The sequence below is a fragment of the Primulina huaijiensis genome, chromosome 16 (genome assembly GCF_012295235.1).
Source record: "Primulina huaijiensis isolate GDHJ02 chromosome 16, ASM1229523v2, whole genome shotgun sequence".
Classification (NCBI taxonomy): domain Eukaryota; kingdom Viridiplantae; phylum Streptophyta; class Magnoliopsida; order Lamiales; family Gesneriaceae; genus Primulina; species Primulina huaijiensis.
In genome coordinates, this window is record NC_133321.1 from 16,493,939 (window position 1) to 16,514,183 (window position 20,245).

The 20,245-nt window shown below is 35.3% G+C and overlaps 3 protein-coding genes, 1 long non-coding RNA gene and 2 pseudogenes across 5 annotated transcripts; 1 reads left to right on the forward strand and 5 right to left on the reverse strand.

Moving 5' to 3' along the window:
• Positions 1-31: 31 nt before the first annotated feature.
• Positions 32-2,112, reverse strand: LOC140961079 (cellulose synthase A catalytic subunit 2 [UDP-forming]-like; annotated as a pseudogene).
• A 617-nt stretch (positions 2,113-2,729) lies between these two features.
• On the reverse strand, positions 2,730-4,900 carry LOC140961327 (uncharacterized; annotated as a pseudogene).
• A 684-nt stretch (positions 4,901-5,584) lies between these two features.
• LOC140961326 (protein PHLOEM UNLOADING MODULATOR-like) lies at positions 5,585-8,745 on the reverse strand. Its single transcript, XM_073419776.1, has 4 exons — positions 8,022-8,745; positions 6,953-7,347; positions 6,247-6,443; positions 5,585-6,142 (listed from the first exon to the last, which is right to left on the reverse strand). The coding sequence occupies exons 1-4, from the start codon at positions 8,321-8,323 to the stop codon at positions 5,747-5,749; spliced, it is 1,290 nt and encodes a 429-aa protein (XP_073275877.1). The 5' UTR covers positions 8,324-8,745; the 3' UTR covers positions 5,585-5,746.
• A 2,216-nt stretch (positions 8,746-10,961) lies between these two features.
• LOC140962094 (UPF0496 protein At1g20180-like) lies at positions 10,962-12,769 on the reverse strand. The gene is made up of 2 exons (XM_073420961.1): positions 12,388-12,769; positions 10,962-12,133 (listed from the first exon to the last, which is right to left on the reverse strand). The coding sequence occupies exons 1-2, from the start codon at positions 12,425-12,427 to the stop codon at positions 11,082-11,084; spliced, it is 1,092 nt and encodes a 363-aa protein (XP_073277062.1). The 5' UTR covers positions 12,428-12,769; the 3' UTR covers positions 10,962-11,081.
• Positions 12,770-14,359: 1,590 nt separating this feature from the next.
• On the forward strand, positions 14,360-17,408 carry LOC140961296 (G-box-binding factor 4-like). 2 transcript variants are annotated; one of them, XM_073419732.1, is made up of 4 exons: positions 14,360-15,253; positions 15,359-15,430; positions 16,423-16,452; positions 16,993-17,408. In XM_073419732.1, the coding sequence occupies exons 1-4, from the start codon at positions 14,570-14,572 to the stop codon at positions 17,071-17,073; spliced, it is 867 nt and encodes a 288-aa protein (XP_073275833.1). In that variant the 5' UTR covers positions 14,360-14,569; the 3' UTR covers positions 17,074-17,408. The 2 variants fall into 2 exon arrangements, with proteins under 2 accessions (XP_073275833.1, XP_073275834.1); XM_073419733.1 differs by lacking the exon at positions 16,423-16,452.
• A 593-nt stretch (positions 17,409-18,001) lies between these two features.
• LOC140961297 (uncharacterized) lies at positions 18,002-19,677 on the reverse strand. Its single transcript, XR_012172324.1, has 2 exons — positions 18,981-19,677; positions 18,002-18,321 (listed from the first exon to the last, which is right to left on the reverse strand). It is a non-coding gene; the product is annotated as an uncharacterized lncRNA (long non-coding RNA).
• Between the last annotated feature and the right edge of the window lie 568 nt (positions 19,678-20,245).

The window sequence follows — 20,245 nt, forward strand, 5'->3', positions numbered from 1 at the left end:
GTTTGAGATTTTTATTTTTTACCGTAAATTTTTACTTTTTCACAACACATACAAGAATAATGGTGGGAAGCTTTTCTTTTTTCCCCATGCAACCTTTGAGAAATGGATATAAATGAACAATCACCCATAATGCAAATAAAAGTCTGCCAAAAAAAGATCCCCACGATTCGTACCCGTTCATGGTAGTGTAATCCCAACTATAATTCCAATGATGATGATGAACAACAAAGTCATAGGAAGAATCAACAAATATGTCCATTTGAAGATGTAAAGTTGGGAAAATTCTCCAACATCAGCACTTCCAGATATAACAGTGAAGTTCATGTTTACGCCGGTCATGACCTTAAGGAGACCTTGAATGAGAGCAAAACAAATGGGACGAAACGCCCCCGAGAACCTAAAACTGCTCGCTTGTCCACCAGTTGTCGAGTCCTATGCCGCTCCACTGTATCTCAAAGATACTAGTGGCAGCCATCGATAGAAATGGGCCTGTGAAGATTATACTTCCATAGTTACTGATCTGCAGATTAATGTAGAAGAATACTCGGTCAAAAAAATGCCTAATACGCTTAAAATGGATGGGAATTTAAAATATCAAAGAGAACATATCAAGAATGGCAAATGGTACTGGGTTGATTAGCTGTCTTATACCTCAGAGTCAGAGTCAGAGACTATGAATTTTCCCGTAAGAAGGCAAATTGCTGGCAAGGTGCCATAAGAAATCAAGAAAAGTGACGACAAGGGATAGAAAATCGAGTTTATGTACGAAAATCTTTCGAGTATTTTTAGGCCACATCCATATCCATACAAAATAGGGCAATGCATGCTGAAAAGAATATTAACTGATCCTAAGGCCCTTTGAAGAACCTCGTGTAAATGATATGATAGATTCCCAGCCTATTCTCACGAGAAACGTATATAAGACGAGGCAACTCATTCCCTTTAACATCTCGAACCATTTTGACCATGGAATATCTGTCAAGAAAACTAAATTCGTTCTCATATCCTTCTAAATCGGTACCATTCTGCCAATATGTAGAATACAATCACAGAATGCTCTACCTGGATCATGCCAGGGTGATCCCGGGCATTGTTCCCTGGCCATGGAGTTCCATCCTGCATGGTCCAACCTTCCTCAGAAACCTTCTGCGCCGTGGCAACCAATCCATTAATTCGAACTTTGAACTCTTCGTAGTCTCTCTATCAGAACAGTTAATAATGTATAACAAGTTTCAGGGATCAAATTTTAGTTCTTGACCTCTTTCTCTTTTTCCACGTACTTGAATACATGCAGTTCAGATCTTTCAAATCGAAACAATATAACAAGTTAATAACAAACAAAGAAAACAAAAGGAATACAATCAACACCTTCATTGCACGGCGTTCCCCCACAAATGTTGGTTCTACCTTGTCTCTCAAATAATCGACCCTCTTGGCAAAATACCACTCAGGCGCTTGAGGTTCTATGCTGAATTTCTTGCAGAATGGAAACCATTTCCTGGAAAACTCGGACGCCTCAGAAAGAGCTTCAAAAGTAAGCATTGCAGCTCCATCATCCAAGACAAAGCACACAACTTTATCTGTCGGGTAATCTACAGCAAGTATAGAAAGAACTGTGTTGGCAGTAATGAGGGGAGGTTCTATCATGGGATCCACTGTACTAACAAATATATCCACATGCAGCAGCTCAGAAGGCTTTCCTTCTTTCTCATACCTGATGAAGAAGTCAGTATGCAGATGCTAAGAAACAAAAAGAACAAGACAACAAGTCAAACATACAGAGAAAATGCGAAAATCTATACCTTAGTGAAAGTCTATCTAGGTACGTTCTCGCTCAACTGGGAACCACTTCGGAAGCTGATCGAATATTCATGAGAAACCAAACCATATCTCACGTATAACTGATGTTAGCCACAATCCATATGCATCATTGACAGGATGTAGAATTCTATAATGAACAAACAAACTAAAGGATAGCGGTTCGAAGTAGAATAACCATTCTATACGGGTTTATCTTGGTTGAGGGTATATTTAGCTTCCCAGACAGTGGCTGTCTACTTTCATCCATCCAGTAAATTATGATAAAACAAGATTTTAACTTAGTCGATTCGATTTTTCATGTAAATTATGATAAAACAAGATTTTAACTTATTTTTTAGGTTTGTTTAATAAATTTTATTGTGTTTGCGGTGATAATTAAAGTTAGATATTCTAAAATATAACGTATTAGATTAAAATATAGAGTACTTTTAGAATAACGAAAATTCGAATTAAATATAATGATTATGGTATGAAGTATAGAAATTGATGTAAATGTATTTCAGGAAAACATGACTAAAATTATTGAGGTAAATGATATTTGATTTTGTATTAGGGAAAAAAAATATCCATTTTAGGAACAAAGAACACACATTGCTTTAATATTTAATTTCACCTTGTAATCTATCACTGTATTTCCTAAACAAGTGTAAAATTTATTTATCTTGACATTTTTCATGAACTTTGGAAATAAGAGCAAATCACATCACAACCCCGTGAAATAAAAAAAACCCTAAAATCAATGGACAAATGTATCAGGGAAAATGTTAAAGGGGAAAAAGGCAATTCAGTATTTGTTGTGATTAATGATAAGTTTTATTGTACATTCCGACTTTAATAAATTATATAAAATCTGTAGCTGAAATCACATCAATACAATTTTCCGGATTTCTGATAAGGAATGAAGAAAATAACTTGGAATCTCTGATGGTTTTCTTATGGATATAAAAAGTTTCTGTGTACAAATACACACACACCATTACATAACCAGAGAGGAAGAAAGAAACTAACTAAAAATTTGACACAGCAATGAATTTGTAATGCTGTTGCAACAAATTTTGGTGGTCGTCCCTCAGCCGATCCAACGATAAGGAAAATGCTCCTGTAATTGAGTTGCAAAATAAAACCATATCCATAGCAGTAGAGGTAACTCACTTGAAACCATACCATTTTCTTGTGTGTGTGTGTGTGTGTGGTTGTTTGTTTGACTACTATTTATATGCACTAGATCTCACCTTTGCCACTACTGCTTGACTTGGAGTGAAGTCTCGATGCGTTCAATGAGCTTCTGCGCAGCCATCGCACCCTCCTGAAATTTGACATATAAGAATATATTTTATAAGAACGGATTTAATTGAAAACAGTTCCTAAAAAAGGTATCAGATATTAAATCATTAATGTGAACAGCATACATTTCTTGTTTCTAGCCATCTCACACTATTTCGCAACTCAGGTTTTCTCAAGCGCAGTAGATAATATTCAAAGATAGCACCAACTTTGTAGATGCTAAGCAAGCATTCAAGAAGTTCAATGAAATGAAAATAACACTTACAAATCGATCACATGGTTTCCCATCCATAAACAAAATGAAAGTTGGTAAAGCCTCAATTTTGTACTCGTTTGCAATTGTGGGATACTTTTCGGTATCGATTTTCACCACTTGGATCTTATCTTTCATTAAAGAGCTCACTTCTTCCAGAACAGGAACCATGAACTGGCAAGGACCACACCTAGAAAGATCAAAAACTGAATCAAGCTCGATATAAATTTAAGTAAGAAGTTGACAGCAGTCAGCATCCGTAGTTCTGTACTAACTACATGAGCTGAGCACAGTATTCCTAGTATTCTAGCATTGTGATTTGTGGTTGAAACTTGGTCGTTTTGCTATCATAATGAATAACCGTAAAAACCAAAACAGGTAATCGGGACAATGGCTGTCTGATAGAGAAACTACAAGAGATGAAAGAAGCAAAAGAGACATACCAAGTTGCATAGAAATCGACGAATACTGGTTTATCAGATTTTTCCTACAACTCGTCAAAAGAAGCAAATATCTCCTTCTTTGATGCAACCTGATGCAATAACACTCAAAACTGTTAAATATCCAAGATTTTTAAACCCAACCTTTTCTACATCAAAGTATGGAGACAAATGAAGCTCGGATAACTCAAAGAAATGACAAAGATAAACAAACTAGTTACCGTCAACTATTCGTGTACAGAACTTTATTTTTCATGGATTATCTTCAGGTTTCCTTTCTTTTGGATGAAAAATAAAGACTGCTTTAAAATGCTTCATGCCCACAATTTCCTATGAATAGGAGTACAAGCCTCATCCTTGTAAACTACAACAAAGTGCAATGTTTCTCTTTATTGTTTTTCACGACCTTTCTGGCTTGTGAATCAATCAGCTACTTTACTTTCATGAGTAACTTGACTCGAAAGAATATGAAGTATTAGCATTATAATTCCACATTATCTACAACGATGTTGAGAGAAAAATCAACCTAATTTAATCCAACTGCATCATAAGAAATACAATTTTTTTTTAAAAAAAAAAGAACACAACATTTTGCATTTTCAGAATCTCTCTTTATCTGAAATATCAAGAAATAAAAATGGCTCTCGTCTCCAGGAAAATCACAACGTTCTCCATTTCAGGGAAATCAAGGAACAACATAAGAAAGAATTCCACCTAACATCACGTACAGCGCAATTCCATTCGTAAAACATAAAGTTTTTTCCGAACTAAGAATCCATCACATAAAAGCAAAGAAAGAAAATGAAAGGTGCCATCAGCCCATAATAAAAATAAATTCCAAAAGACCTTCAAATGAATTTCTAACCAAAACCCAGAGCAAATTAAACAAAAAAAGGTCCAAAAATTGTTCTTTAACATTTACCAGCGTGAGGCTTCGGGTTCTAGATTCATATTTCAGGGGCTTGCTCCGAGCATTCAACATACGGAGCTCCTTCGTAAATTGAAGAGAAGATAATAGCGGAAGCTTCACATTCGCCGACGTAGCATACTGCGGCGATTTAACCGCGGTTCTGGTTACTGCGGGCGAGACTGAAACGGCCATTTCCGGCGATCCTTTATGGAAATATATATGAAGAGTCGAGTCGGGAGAGCTAAATTGCTATTTCAGTATCACCGAGAAAGAGGACTTAAAATGAAAAGAGTGTTAATTTGAAATATATAGAGGGGAATACGACTTTGGCGTGTGGGAATGGGATACTGGGATGGAACAAACTTGGTGCTTTAATAATTACGAAAAATAACTATACTAAAAAGTTGAATAAATTTCTATATATATATATATATATTTAAATTGTATTAGATATTTATAATTTTTTAAAGATATATTGTATTAAGCTAATGTAAGATATGATTACTAAATATTTCTGGGAAAGCTTAAAAGTTCGAATAAAAGTGGTGATTCCGCGAGAAGAAGTAAAAACAATTTTTTAGAAAAAATGGAGTATTAATTCGAAAAGTAGAGAGAATATATATTTTTTAAATGTAGACAAACAAAGCTTCAACTTCAAAACGAGAAAGCAATCAGCCTTGTGAAGCAACCAAACCTGGAGTGCTCGTTAAGGCAAGGCACTGTCAGTTTACACCTGTATCCTGGATTAAAGTAATAAATATGTGTTGATAAAAAAACAGGAAAAGAAATAGATTCGCAAATGGATAAAACTTGAAATTTGCTGGTAAGGATGAAATTTTTATCCGAGAACTGAAAACATAAATTTGTGTTTTAGTTAAAAAAAACTTGGGATTTCAAGGAAGCGGAAAGCTAATGCTTTTATAGTAAAGAGGTCAGTACAACACTTGCATCGGTTTATAGAAAAGTTCGAAAATAGTAGAAAATGACATACAAACCGGAAACCTCTCATCTCTTGGAAAATCGAATGGACAAACTAAATCAGCCATCACTTGTCAATGTGAAGGCAAGAAATACTATTACAAGCGTGAAGAAAATGGTTGCACCCGAAAACAGCCACATAGCCTTGCTTTTCGGTTTCCGGCTAACTTGGCTGCTCAACTCCACCTCTTTAAGAAGTTCCCTCACTTCATCCATATCCGAGTCTTTGGCCGCTTGTAGCAATCTGTTCTGTATTTTCGCGAGTTTGTTTAGCCTCCTATCTCTAGCAGTGTTCTTAGTCGGCCAGAAAAAACCGGTCATTTTCCACAAAAATATGCACATGTAGATGGCTACAATACAATCCACACTGTAATGGTGGCGCTCCCGGATTTCTCGTTGGGCACTATGTAACACGAGGATCCAGATAAGTGTTGAGCTGAACCCTCCATAAGCTTCCTGCGATAATTTTTCAAGAAACGAGGCGAAGGGGATTGATCAATACTGGAAATTCACACAAATTCTGGGGCTTTTCAGTGAAAACTATCGGTTTCTATACGTACTGTCCAGGCCATAGCTGTCAAGACTGCAACAAGCATATGACCACTGTATAGTAGGTCGTTGCATCCACCCCCAGCTTTTTTCAAAAGATTGAGCCATGACGAAGATGCCTCAGAAGCTGTAGGGCGAAGAAAATCAGCAAGAAAGTTCATCGACCCCCACTGAGGTTGGAAATCCTGGCCATGCTCTCCTGCAACAGCTGGAAGTAGGATGGATAGAATTATCGAGATTTCCTCCAAGTGTTGAATTTTCGAATAACATACACCATTAGATATCATTTTTGCTACAATGGCAGACTCTCATTCCTATACCACTGACCTATTTTTCTAGTAGATGCTCAATCCTTGAAACCAAATCATGTAATGGAAAACAATTAAAAAAATTCTTATTAAAAAACCAGAAAAATGTCATACAAACTACGAAACTGTTACTAAACATTCCAATTAAGAACAAATTATTCTAAACCTCACTCTCATGAGGGTGAACTTGGTTCATTCAATATACTTAGGGACTGAAATGATCAATATGCAAACAAAACCATACTTGCTGTCACTCCAAACGACACAAAAGCACGTGAAGAAGACCAACTTTTAGGGCACCTAGGATGGTGGACCGTAGACCGGATGAACTAAAGATTCGGACGTATAAACAAGTTTCCGAAACAGTAGAGTACATATGATCCTGAAGAGAATAATAAAGATGAGATACCATAAGCGAAATCATGTTGAATGATGTGTCGTATAGCATTAGAATCTGTAGCATATGGAACATAATACTTCTCAGCCCACCGATGAGGTTGTGGAGGGACTTTAAACCTAGCAGAGGCACACCACGGGCGCGGTGAAGGCAATATTGTAGACACAAAAGCTATCGCCCGAAGAAGCCGCCCAATACCCATGGTGAACATGTATCTTGCACCTAGGCCTAGACCAGGCGCTTCGATGGAGTTAAATAATACCGAGAATGCAAGCATTATAAACAACATCAAGAAATGGTGCAATCCAATGATACGAGCTCTCAAAATATCAACCAACATTGGCGGCAGTTTGTCATTCAATGCAAGAAGCAACCACTGGCCGATATCAGGAAGAGGTGCCGTAGCACTATAAAAAATTAGGAAGCCCATTATACAATCAATTTCCATATCATTTCGTGCAATATTTGAACAGAGTTTAAGGAGACACAGTTTACCCATTTTATGTGTGATCTAAAATGTAGAGTCTTGATTTAGGGGATATATTGCTTCCTACGGTCAAACAATATTCTCCAGAACTTAATATAAACTAATGAAACCACAAATCCAAGATAAAAAGCCATGGAAAAGAAGGTTTTTTGAAGCAACATTAAAAACTTCGAGCTGAAAAATGGAAGTTTTACATTTAATGCAATCTCAAAATCTAACTGTGGGATCTCAGTGCAGACATAAACCACTAACCATATACAACAAACCCCTTTTGAAAACACCAACTACACCCACATCTAGAATAAAAAGGTAATATGAGGAAACACAATTAAAATTGTTCCATTCACGTCACTTACATTTTAAGATCCCAAACCTCAATCAAAAGCTTAAAGGTAAAATTTTAAACTTGAAAAAAAAAAAAATCACACAGATCACAGTCATGGTAAGAAAGTCGCAACAGTGTGCAGGAACCAAATAATCCATAAAATTCAAAGAGCCTTTTCCCAAAACATAGAAAATGGCAAGAAAAATAGCTGAAGACCTAGGGCTTCCCACAGACAAACTCAAATTTACAATCTTCTTTGGTATACATACTTATGCCATTCGAGCCCAAGAACAGCTGTAACAGATCGAACAGAAATGGCTTCAAAGAGAAGAGCTGAGAGCATAAAAATCATCGAGAGGATAAAGGGAATGGCGGCGCGTAGTTCCAAAGACCAGTGCTTGTAAACCACGACGCGCATAACGGCGGCAATAGCAAACGCGGCCCAAAGAACGGGCTGCAGCCGCTCGTGCCAGGGCGGCGATAGGTGGCGTAGGTAATCTATGCCCACATATGCAATTGCGGTGAGGCCCAGCCCGCCGATACTAAGATGACGGAGTAGTGCCGGACGCATTATACATTCGGCTATTCGATGGAAGAATATCGGTGCTTTGCCACAATTCTCTGTACCAGCCCTATTATATTATATTTCACACACACATAAATTTCATACCTTTACAGACCATTTTTCATTATTCATTTAAATTACACAAAAATTTTGTGTCTTCAAAAGAACTACTTTTTATATAGAAAAATATGAAATTTCCTATGGAAACGTGGTAGTAACTCATCTTATTCACGAGTTCTTTAACGTGTGCGGCGGTGATCCAACGGATGGGTTAAAAAATGTGCCGCTAACAGAAGACAACTTCGAAATACAGAGGCCTTGCGGGTGGAGGAGAGGTACATCTACATCAATGGAACTCACACCGGATGTGGGTTTCTGCAGACGACAAGCCCCATGATCCCAATAGGCGCTGCGACGCACCGAAATTCGAATAAGAGTAACCACAACTCTCTCATCAATTCATTCACTATATATATTGTTGTTAATTTCCTGCCTTCTCATTTTTCTTTCGATCATAACAAAAAGAAAGATTTTACAGACACAACATTCATGCTTAACACTTGCAATTTATATGCTTCATTTGATTATTCATAAATCTCACAATATTTGTCTAAATGAAACAAAGTTCTCCATTCCCAAACTAAAAAGAGAGAAGTAAGCCATATACAATGAATTCTCTTGATTGCCGTCTCCTCTTTTCTTATTTCTTCTTCTTTTCTTGTGTTATTTAGGAGTACTGACTTGAACTAGCCATCCTATCACATATCCACGTGGATTACAATAAATATGGAAAGGTCGATGTATATAAGGGATTATATATAGTACACAGTCCTGGTAATTACGATAAAAACAAATTTTATATCGATAACGTATCGAAAATTTCAGTACATATAAATAACATATCGATTATATCGAAATTGTATGGTAAACCGAAATTCGAGATTTCGGTACGGTATACATTTTATACTGAAAAACTTTACATTTTTAAAATTTTAAATTTATTGTTCTAGACTATTATATATTTTAAAAACTTTATATATTTTTTCGGTATTTCAATACTCTGATATGTACTGAAATTTTCAAATTTCATATCATTTGTGTCCCGAAAAATTTGTTATCGTTATCGTACTGTATTGAAAATTCGATTTTTTCCCCATACATTGTATTAAAGCCCAAAAAAGATTAAAAATAATCTATTCAATAATATATTCCTTAAATTGATATTTGTAGTGACAATTTAATTTCTCCAAAATAAATTCGAATGTATATTTAATTTCTGCAAAATAGCCTCTAGAACTCTGAAAAATAAATGAAACAAGCCCATAATATATCTCTGTTAAATGAAGTACTTTTAACTAATTATAATTGAGTAAAAAATATTTCGGTACATGAAATATTAATAAATTGACAAATTAGTATATGAATTATTGTAAATTTTAAAAGCCATCCAATTGAAGTGCTATCATTTATACTCTTAATACCGAGCATAAGAGTTAACAGACACTCTCACTTTAGGAGTCTTCGCTCCCTGCTAAATCAGTCAGTGAATCAATAGTGGATATAGAAGAGTTCGTCTAACAATTTCTCTCGACATCTGTCTTTTATCTCATATCTATAAGCAACGTTTAATTGATATATGATTCAACTCAAAATTCAATTATATCCTTAAATATAAATTATTTTAAGTCCAATTATTGTTATTAAATTCAATTAGATACATATTTTTATTTTAATGGTTATTTTTTTCAAAAAAAATTATATTTATTTTAAAATTTGTTAGGATAGTTTCAAAATTCGATATTGATCCGTTGAAAAAGCGAAAAAGTATTCAACGTGAAAGTTGTAAATCATTAAAAAAAATCTCCCAAAAAAGAACGAATTGAATATGTGACGAGGAGATATTCTTATCGTATGATCGAAATAATCCTAGTCACTATTTTAGTTTTTCAAAATTTGGTATTTATCCGTAAAAAAATAAAAAAAAGGTTCAACGGGAAAGTTGTAAACCATAAAAAAAATCTCCTAAAAAAGAACGAATTGATGTGATGAATGAATTTGGAACACCGAAACTGTAACAGATGAATCTCACTTGTTATCCCAATTTGTGTGATTTCAACTATCAAAAGGGTCAATATTTGATTTCAGAATTTTGTGTAAGTTTTTTAGTTATTCGACTTGTACTTTAATTCAAATATAAAAAAATAAACTTATTTTATTATATTTAATTTTATCAATATATTAAAATGTTTTTAGTTGTATATATGATTTATTTATCGAGTTTTACTTTTATAATCATAATATTATAATATAGTTTCAGAAAAAAATATCATTTTATTATATATTTATAAATATTTTTCAAAATATTTATAAATATATAATAGTGAAAAATAAAATGGATATCTAAATGAATTCAATAGCAATAATTGTACTTAAAAGCAATTTAAAATTAGATGCGAAATTGATTTTTCAGTCGAATCATGTATCAAATTAAATTATTTACAATAATTTATGTATCAATTTATTAATAATCTGTGTATCAAAATACTATTTACTGAATTATAAATATTATACACATCCAAAGTCAACGTAACAAACAATAAATTTCCTAGCAAGGTAGAAAAGAAATCACATTTTTTCACATCTGTAAATATTAAAGAATAACCCTAAAAAATTAATGAATAAAACTATATATATTTACATATATGAGAAAAAAAAAATTAAAGAATTGATTTTGGAAGGCTTTTCAATATACATGCCTATGGCATCAACTTTCTGAATGATCTTGACAAATTTCCTTGATCACCAATGCTCTAGCTCGATTGATCGTAACAAGGCAGAGGTACACGTGCTCTTCAAGCTCCTCCACCTGTTTCTTGAATCCTAATTCATTTTTTTTAAGCTCCTTCAACACTTCTAAAGAAAGCCTGTCTCCCCTCTTCTCTAAACAGAACTGAATCATTCTCTTTTTGTGTTCGATCTCATCTTGAAGTCGACCGACGAGTCGACTCATCGTGTCGAAATCCCGGTTCAGGATGTATGCACCCTTTGCTGCTACGTCAAGCAGCTCCAAAGTTCTTCTCAAAGATCCATACTTCAAGAACCGGAAATTTAGGATCTTTTTCTTCAGCGGTTTTATAGGCAAGCTTAAGAGAGCAGGCCCCATTAGTAAAGCTGTGAGAGTGTGTATTACTAAAAACATGGCTGCTGCAGCGACTAAGCCACAGGCTACTGTTGCACAAACCCCCGAAGCCTTGTTAAAAAATTTAATCAGTTTGATTTTTCTTGCTACCCTTTTCCTCTTAGACTTCAATTGTTGTGCAACAGATGAATGTTTCTCATGAATGACGTTAAAGTCTTGTTTGCTCATATAGGAGAAGGGGTGTTTTAGAATAGCACAAGAATGCAGCTCGGATAAAATGAAGCTCAACTGCTCGGAGGAGTAGTGGATAATTGAATCCATAACTTGATTGATGAATCTATAATCAGCTCGAATTTCGATCAAGATTTCGAGAAGTTGGCTGCAGAATTTTGAGGCTTGGGCACTTGTATCAAAGTAATTTAACAGAATGGATTTAAGATCGCATGATGATTTGGTCGAAACAAGGGCTGATTCAAGAACTTGAGTAATAGTTTCTTGGCCAGGTTGAAGGATTTCCGTGATCCCTCCATGGAGGATGCTAGCCGGTGATGAAGATGGATTGTTTACGATCAACTGAACTTTTAAGAAGAAATCAGCGTAGGATTTGGTTCTTACCGCACAAAGATATTCATCGTTTACATTGAGGGTTCTACCAGATTCTTTCATTTTCTTCTTGTCTTCAAAAAATGATAATAAATTGTCAATCAGATATATATTTAAGAGATGTTAAACATCATAGCCTACAAAATCTCCCTTTTATATTTGAAGTTTGTTAATAAGGAAAGATACTTGAGCAGACAAAAATGAAGGGTGCACACAAAAAGATACAGGTATCCGGACGATTAAAACAACTATTGCAATCAAGAAATTGAACTCCATTAACTTGTAGAATTGAAGAAAAATAAACTTTATGTAACTCTGAAATTCTGACCTTTCATCCCTATCACTGAATTTTGGAATCTTTGCCACATCCTGTGTGATTGATCTTGGTTGCAGAATATGAAGAAGCAGCTTCAATTCCAACGAAGAAAAGAGTGAAATAGGTACCAAGAACCGTAATCATGCAACAATAATCATCTGGAAACAAAATTTATATATATCCTAAGTTGCTTGTAAAATCAGCCAACATTTAAAGCCAGATAAAAGGGCAGTTTAAAGTTTGTATTTCACGTCATCTATTTTGGATAAATCAAGCTGCATCTCATCTATTTATGTATAGTTTTGAGAGAGAGAGAGAGAGAGAGATGTTTGGCTAGGATAATGGCTGCTGCTTATGTCTATCCTTGTCTCTTCATGCACAATATATGCATGACTTTAGTATAAGTGGTGGTACTATTTTAGAGTTTATTGTAGAAAGTCACCATTTACAAAAGAGCTCAAAAACATGCAATGGCAAAAAAATCTACATAATCTAGTGACGCCTCAGACGATAAGCCAAAATATGCGATTAGCGGATCGCCTACAATGTGGCACAACAGAAGAAGAAGCCTGCTACGATAACAAAGGATGATATCAACAATAGAAGCTTCAGTTGCAAACTGGGATATTGGATTGGGTAAGGATCTTGATCACTAAGAAATTTGGCAAACACACATGAAAAGTCTTCCAACAAATCCCGTGACAACCCACGTAAATAATAGCCATGCATTTTGATTATCATACGTTTATTTTCCACGTGGAGTCTTAATATCCAGACATGTATATACTATTACTTCATTCAAGAAACCCTCGACCGCTTATTACAAGCTACCGAAAGCGTTGTCCTAACGTAGAGGCTTCTTTTTGGGGGTGATGAGCTTAACAATTACAAAATCCATGCATATCTCATCTTTAATTCATTCACAAATTATGCATGCTTAGTTTAAATCTTTAAGCCACTTTTATAACTATAATTAGTTATACTAATATTTTTTTCCAAGTTAATTACGAGAAAATAAATTTGAANGATTTTGATTCTTCACTTTAATTTCTGTATCAAACCACGGGCACATATTGATCACATACATATAGATGAGAGGTGTTCATTGATTTCTGCATCAATTTACCAAAATCTGCTGTGAAAAAATACAAATAATTTACTCAAAACGAATGCTTTTAAATATATCACGTTAAATAAATAATAAATTTAAAAAAAAAAAAAGAAACTGAACTTTTACATAAACTAGTATTTCACTCGTGCTATGTACGGTCATAAATTTTATGTAAATAACGATTACAATTAGTAACTATGACGATATGTTTCACTTTGATTTTTGCCGAAATTCGATGCTACAAGTGGGACGGTGCCTAACCTGCAGCATCAGCAGCACAATTTTTTTGAGGCCGTGAACAAATCACTCAAGACCGTTGGATAAAGCAAGCCATGACTTTCCCAACAAATGACAACTATTATTATTATTTTTTTTAATAAAAAAATTAAGCACTTCATTAAGCAAGATTTTCTATGTGATTTTAAAATATTCATTCTATTTGTTTCCTTTTTTTATATTATGATGGAACTCGCCGTCACTATTTTCAGTGTATATTGGATAAATCATCGGGACTAACACAGTAACCTACAAATCACGCTAGCTAGGTAAACAACATTAGACAAACTTTTTGCGACAGTCTCGTCCGAAAAAGTATTGGTACGAGGAATTGAACTCTTAAAAATTAGTCAAAAACTCATATATTCTACTAACTCGCATACTCTCTTTAGAGTTTAGAGACGTTGGTACCTATTTTTTAATTACATGTTCGGATGTTCAAAATATTTATCTCTTTTAAATTTCTATCGGATTTGTGAGCCCAAAGCTAAAGCCCACTTCACCAATAAGATGGGCTGAGCTGGTCTGGGCTAGGCTGGGCTGGGCTCGGGAAAAAACAGCTCAGCTTCTCCTCTAATTTAGAGGAACAGAATCTTGTTCGTACTGTCAGTTAAAAGACACCGAATGTCCTTCACTGCATATAATCGCCAAATATTCCCAAAGCCCTAGGTCGTCTGCAAAATTACACAATCATTAGAAATTTTATCCACTACTGTGCCATGCATTTTAAGCTGACGAGGATTTTGGGAAACACATTGGGATCAAGCTAGCTCAAATATGTAATTTTCCAATTGTTCGATTATTGAAATGGCGTCGTCGAAGCATATGGCTTCTGGGAAATCTGATCTTAAGCGGAAGCTGTCCGCGTGCTCCTCTACTTCTGTTGCTATAGATCTACTTAGAAATGACAGCACCAGCAATGCTCACGATAATTTAATTTCATTGGATGGGTTTTTGAGAAATGCATATGGGGAAAGGAATCAGAGCCCTGATCAAGACCGTCGCCGTTCTGTTGGTGAGGCAGAGAGTTTTACTGGTACTCTGTTGAATGCAAAGATCACTCTTTTGGATGCTGCTGGAGCTGTGTCTCGAAGTAGCGATGGAGAAGAGGAACCGCGGAAGTTGGTGAGGAAAACAGCTGAGGAAGTTTGGAGAGAGATCGTGGATGGGAAAAAGAGTGGGCAGCAGCCGAAGAAGGAGATGATGACTTTGGAGGATTTTTTGGTGAAAGCTGCGGCAAAGGAGGAGGAGGAGGCGGCAGATACGGTGGCCGTTAAGGAGGAGAAGTTGAGCGGGGGAATTTATTCTTACAAGAATTCTGGAGTTGTGGGAATAGGTATTGGGGTAGGATTGGATGTTGGGGGGTTGGGAAGCGGAAGAGGGAGACGGAGTCTGAGTTTGTTGGAGCCCTTGGAAAAGGCGGCACAGCAAAGGCAAAGAAGGATGATTAAGAATAGGGAGAGTGCCGCCAGGTCAAGAGAGCGGAAGCAGGTGGGATTTCCTTCTTTTCGATTGCTGCTCGTTTTGATTGATTTGGGTTTTGTGTTGTTTTTATTTTTTAATTATTTTGAAGTGTTGGGTTTTGCGTGTATTCAGGCGTATCAAGTTGAATTGGAGTTAATGGAAATGAAGCTAGAGGAAGAAAATGAGCGGCTACTTATAGAAAAGGTAACTCAACGAGCTTTTCTTGCATAAATTTCCAGCCTCTGGAGGAGTATCATGATGGTTTTTTTGTGTCTGTAACTCTTCTTTTTTTTTTTGGCTAACAAATTAATTTTCTTCGCATTTATGATTGCCTACTGCATTTACTGTCCTGCGTGGTTTGCTTAGTTTTTATTTGGTCGCTGAAAAACTAAAGCTGCAAAGTTCATTACTCTGCACATCCCCATATTTTAGGACCAACCTTCGACACTAAGGATCTCGAGTATCTGCCAGAATTTCTTATTTAATATGCTGCTTAAAAGGTTATACTATCGGCACGTGAAAAGGCATGACTCACCATCAATCTCGAACAATGTTGTACTACAATATTATTCTGAAGGAAACTATCACCATATTAGGCCCTGACTTGGTGACTGATTCATCTTGTCTTTTTTATTTAAAATTTTAAAACAATCCACGTTTATTTGGTATCCACGTACTGTGTAAAAGATCATCCTTGCCCTTTAAAGTACTCGGTTGACTTTTTTAAAAGAGCTAGTAAGTTTCCTGATCAAAAGTATTTCCTGATATGCGTAAATATGCTCCGAGGACTTGATTTTTATCAAAACATTCCTGGGAGTATGAATATTCATTAACCAATCTATATTTGAAGATAATCGATTTTTTTTAGTTTTCTTTTATTTTTAATGCTCTTTCAGGGAATCATGGTGTATCCTTTAACTATTTTTTAGTTCACTGTTACTTGGATTTAAGATAGATTGGTTAGAAAAGGCTTATTAAACATACTATTTTCTGCATCTCCTTGATCTTTTGCGCACTGCTGAATATTTTCATGCTGTTACTGATTGTCCTTTTATATATCTCTCTGTTATTTAAAAGTAGTAAGGCTCTGTTATTGGAGCACTATGTGTCTTGGGAGGTTTAGTGTCAATGGCATTTATTTTTCATTTCTTTGTGTAAAATTTAGAAATTTTTGTTTATGAATTTCCCTATACCAGGAGAAGCTGACAAAGATGCGGCTCAAGCAGGTACCGACTTTCTTCTGTAAATATTTCATAAGATACTAGTACCTCGGCGCATGTACAATCCGTTTTTGTAACGAAGTTATCTTTCAATTAAAATTGCTAAGGGGTCAAATGATAAGTATAAAAATATGAATAGGGGATTAGGGGTGATTATGCAGTTAAAAAGAAGGCCAAAACAAACCTAGCATATTTGTCTTTATTCTCCCCATTTAAGATAGTATAGAGAATGTAGCATATAGATAGAGATAGATATAATTGCTTTCTTATAATTTCTTTTACTGAGGTCCACGAGATTTATTCTAGACGACAAACAGATATATACTCTCTTGTATTTACGTGTAATTTCAGAGTGGGTATTAGATATGTTTTAAATGTGATATAATACTACATTAAATAGTTTATCTTGCTTTACCGCCATCTCAGGAAAATCCAAGTTAAGGTGTAGGGTAAGCTTTTTGCATATGGATATTTTGTTTTCTCACTTCGGCTTCACATGCAACAGGCACTCATTTTTTGAGCTTATAATAATTGTCTTTCTTTCAGCTTATGGAGAATGTGATCCCTACAGTAGAGAAGCAAAAACCACCACGTGTTTTGCGGAGATTTCGCTCCATGCTGTGGTAATGATCCATTTCCAGCGCTGGACATAAAATGGAGCTTGAATACTGCCTTCCTGAGGTCACTATCAGATTAGCAATTTTTAGTACCATTTGATAGTTCTGGATATTGTTAAACTGTAAAAGCAGTATTAGTTCTTGCCGTAAAGTGAAATAGCTATAAAATTATATATCTGATATGTGTATGAAAAATAAGTAGAGACCGAGAACTCTCTTAAATGTATGTGTATACATACAACGTAAATTCCTTAATCACTGTGCTAATATGTTGGAGGGGAAGGATTTCTGAGACTGACCTGATGTATTATTCTTGTACTGTTTTATAAAATGTTTTTTTGTGTCTATATTCACTAATTATCATTAACATATCATGTTTTGCTTTGAAATGAAACCACACAATTTTTAAGGTGGTAAGGGATACACAAACATCAGCCCTCCAGCATGGATATGAAATCTGATCATTCTAAAATATTTAGGATATATATATGTTTCACTGGGAAAATATGGTGATCAGTCTTATTTCTTCATGAGCATGAAACAACAGTGGCACTAATCCAACATCAAGAGTTGTAGGTATTCTAATTACCAAAAGCAAGCAAAGCAAGAAAACTCAAGCATTGATAAATGAAAACTTGCCACATCAAGAGATGTAGGTAGTCTGGGTAAGTTAGCTCGCGGCGGCAATGTTGTTTCTGTATTCGAAGGAAACCAAGAATTGTAGAAAGTCTACAAATTCAACAAACCGCAGGGATGGTTACACTGACTTGTATATCAATTACGATTATTGTATGAGAAAAGTACAATTCTTTGTTCAGAAAAATCTAATCACGGAGTTGAGATTTATGCCCTTTAACGCAGGATTTGGAAACAAATGTTGTAATAATTAATCAGTTACGAAAAGAAGGGGAAGAATTTCTCTCGTCATATCCTATGGATTAAATGAAGCCACAACATTCATGAAGTTCCTCCCAGAATTAAATGATTCAAAATATTCAGCTTCAAGTGAGTGACATGAAAACAAAAATCTAAAATGCTTTTAAACATGCGAACTTCAGTCATAGGTAAATGACATGGTAAGAAAAATGGTTGGCCGATGTAAAACTTGCCTTGTGGTATGCCAAACTCTTCCTTTAGCACAACTCTTCATGTCAGTCACACTTCAGTTCCGACATGCTATCACCCCTCAGACCTTCAGGATCACGACAGCGTGTTATGGCATCATCGATAAGTTCCCATAAAGCTGGTCCCAAATCATCTACCACCGGAATATTAAATGTTTACGATCAATAGCCGCAACACCAAGAACAACAATAAAGATACCGGAGGAGGAGGAGGAGGAACAGGAGGAGAACGTATTCAACAAAGCCCTCAGTTCATATACTTGTGATCAAGCAAGTTTTAAGGCCACCAACATTTGCCAAAACACCTTCAGCACCACCATGAATAGATAATATACATATAAATAGATAGATAGATAGATAAAAGGCGATTAGATATTGCCAGAGCAATTCTTAGAATATAGCATTTCCAGACAATTTCTTACTGCCTGAACGCAACAGTGGTACCGTAGATCCAAAAGGGAAAATTGCATTTCGATCCCATCATCCCATAGTCGATGGGGTACAAAGGGCAATAACAAATGGCAGCCAATTAAACTGCTCAATTCACAAATTTTCATTTACATCCTTGGGCTATCAAAACCGCCGATATATAGAAAAAAAAGTGAGATCAAGAAAAGCATCTCCAGAAATGGAGTGTCACTAGAGTGACCATGTCCGTTGACAAAATTCCAACAGCATATATTCTGATGTGGATTTAGTTTTCAGCTTAAATCCAACTAAACATATATACATAAACTATGTGCGAAAATTTGTGAATTGTCCCGGCGGAACCTACAAGGAAAGAAGACTTCACCTCATCCAGAGATGCCTAATCCTGAAACAAGCGTACACAGTAGCAGTAGAAAATTTCACTCGTGCGAGTGGCTTCTACCAACCCAGGTCAGCATATCCACGTTAATCCGCAGCACCACTCGGGACAGCCGGTTGAGCGGGCGATCCTCAGCTCTGGTTGGTTGTATGACACCGCGCAAGGACGGAGACACCCCCAAAAAAGTTTCAAAAAATTTTATTATTAATTTTAGACCGATTTGTAAATAGTTCGGTGGTCTGATTTTAAAAAGAACAGGATTCTAGCTCCAACCATAAGAAAATTGGACTTGAAAAACAGAGGGCTCGACCCCTAAATTTAGAAAAGTAACCTATAAAAATCAGTTTTTTCCCTAATCTTACAAGTTCCATAGAAAAAATCATTTAGTTCTTTAATTGCAGATGATTTTGGAATAAATTTTCTTATTGTGGAGTTGGAATTTTTAAATTTTCGCACTCAATCACCTATAAAATTTGTAAAATTACCGGTGAAAAGCTCTCCATAAAAGCTTCCAATTATCTTTTACAGTGTGATTTAGGCGAAATCCATAAAATCTCAGCTAACCTTAAAGAAAAATTCGAATTTATCCCGCTTTTTTTTGTTTTTCGCTGAGTCTGTTTTAAATAATTTCTAAAATCAAAGCTTGAAAATTATAAGAAAAACTTCAATATTACCATGGTGAGCACATCATTCCTCAGTTCGATTCACTGCCATTAATTGTTCCCCATGAGAGTTACTCCAAACGACGACGATGATGTATGTAACATGATAAATTTTCATGTGTTTGAAGTTGAACATGATTCATTTGTGGACGACAAATAAATTTGAACGAAGTCTGGGTAGAAAAAATGTAAAGAGGTAAAATTCTTCTATGATAGGATTCGGTGGAGGACAAACATTGAGCTACAATAGTTCATTTATTGAAATATTGAATACCGATAAATTAAATCGAGTTTGATTTTCAAACTAAACGGAAGCACTCAAAATAATCTCTTTAAAATGATGAAAAAATTTGTAATTATACAAAGCCTTCAATTTACATACATCTCTAAAACTGATGAAAAAATTTGTAAAACATTTAAAACATATGTAAATTGATAAACGGATCAAAGTACATGCTAGTATGTATATCTCCTACATTGTTCCGTGTCAAATGACTAATGGTGTACATCCATAAATGCAGACTATTCCACTCGATAAGTGAGAACCACTTGGATGGTCCAAGGGAGGGTTGTTCAGTGCATCATCAT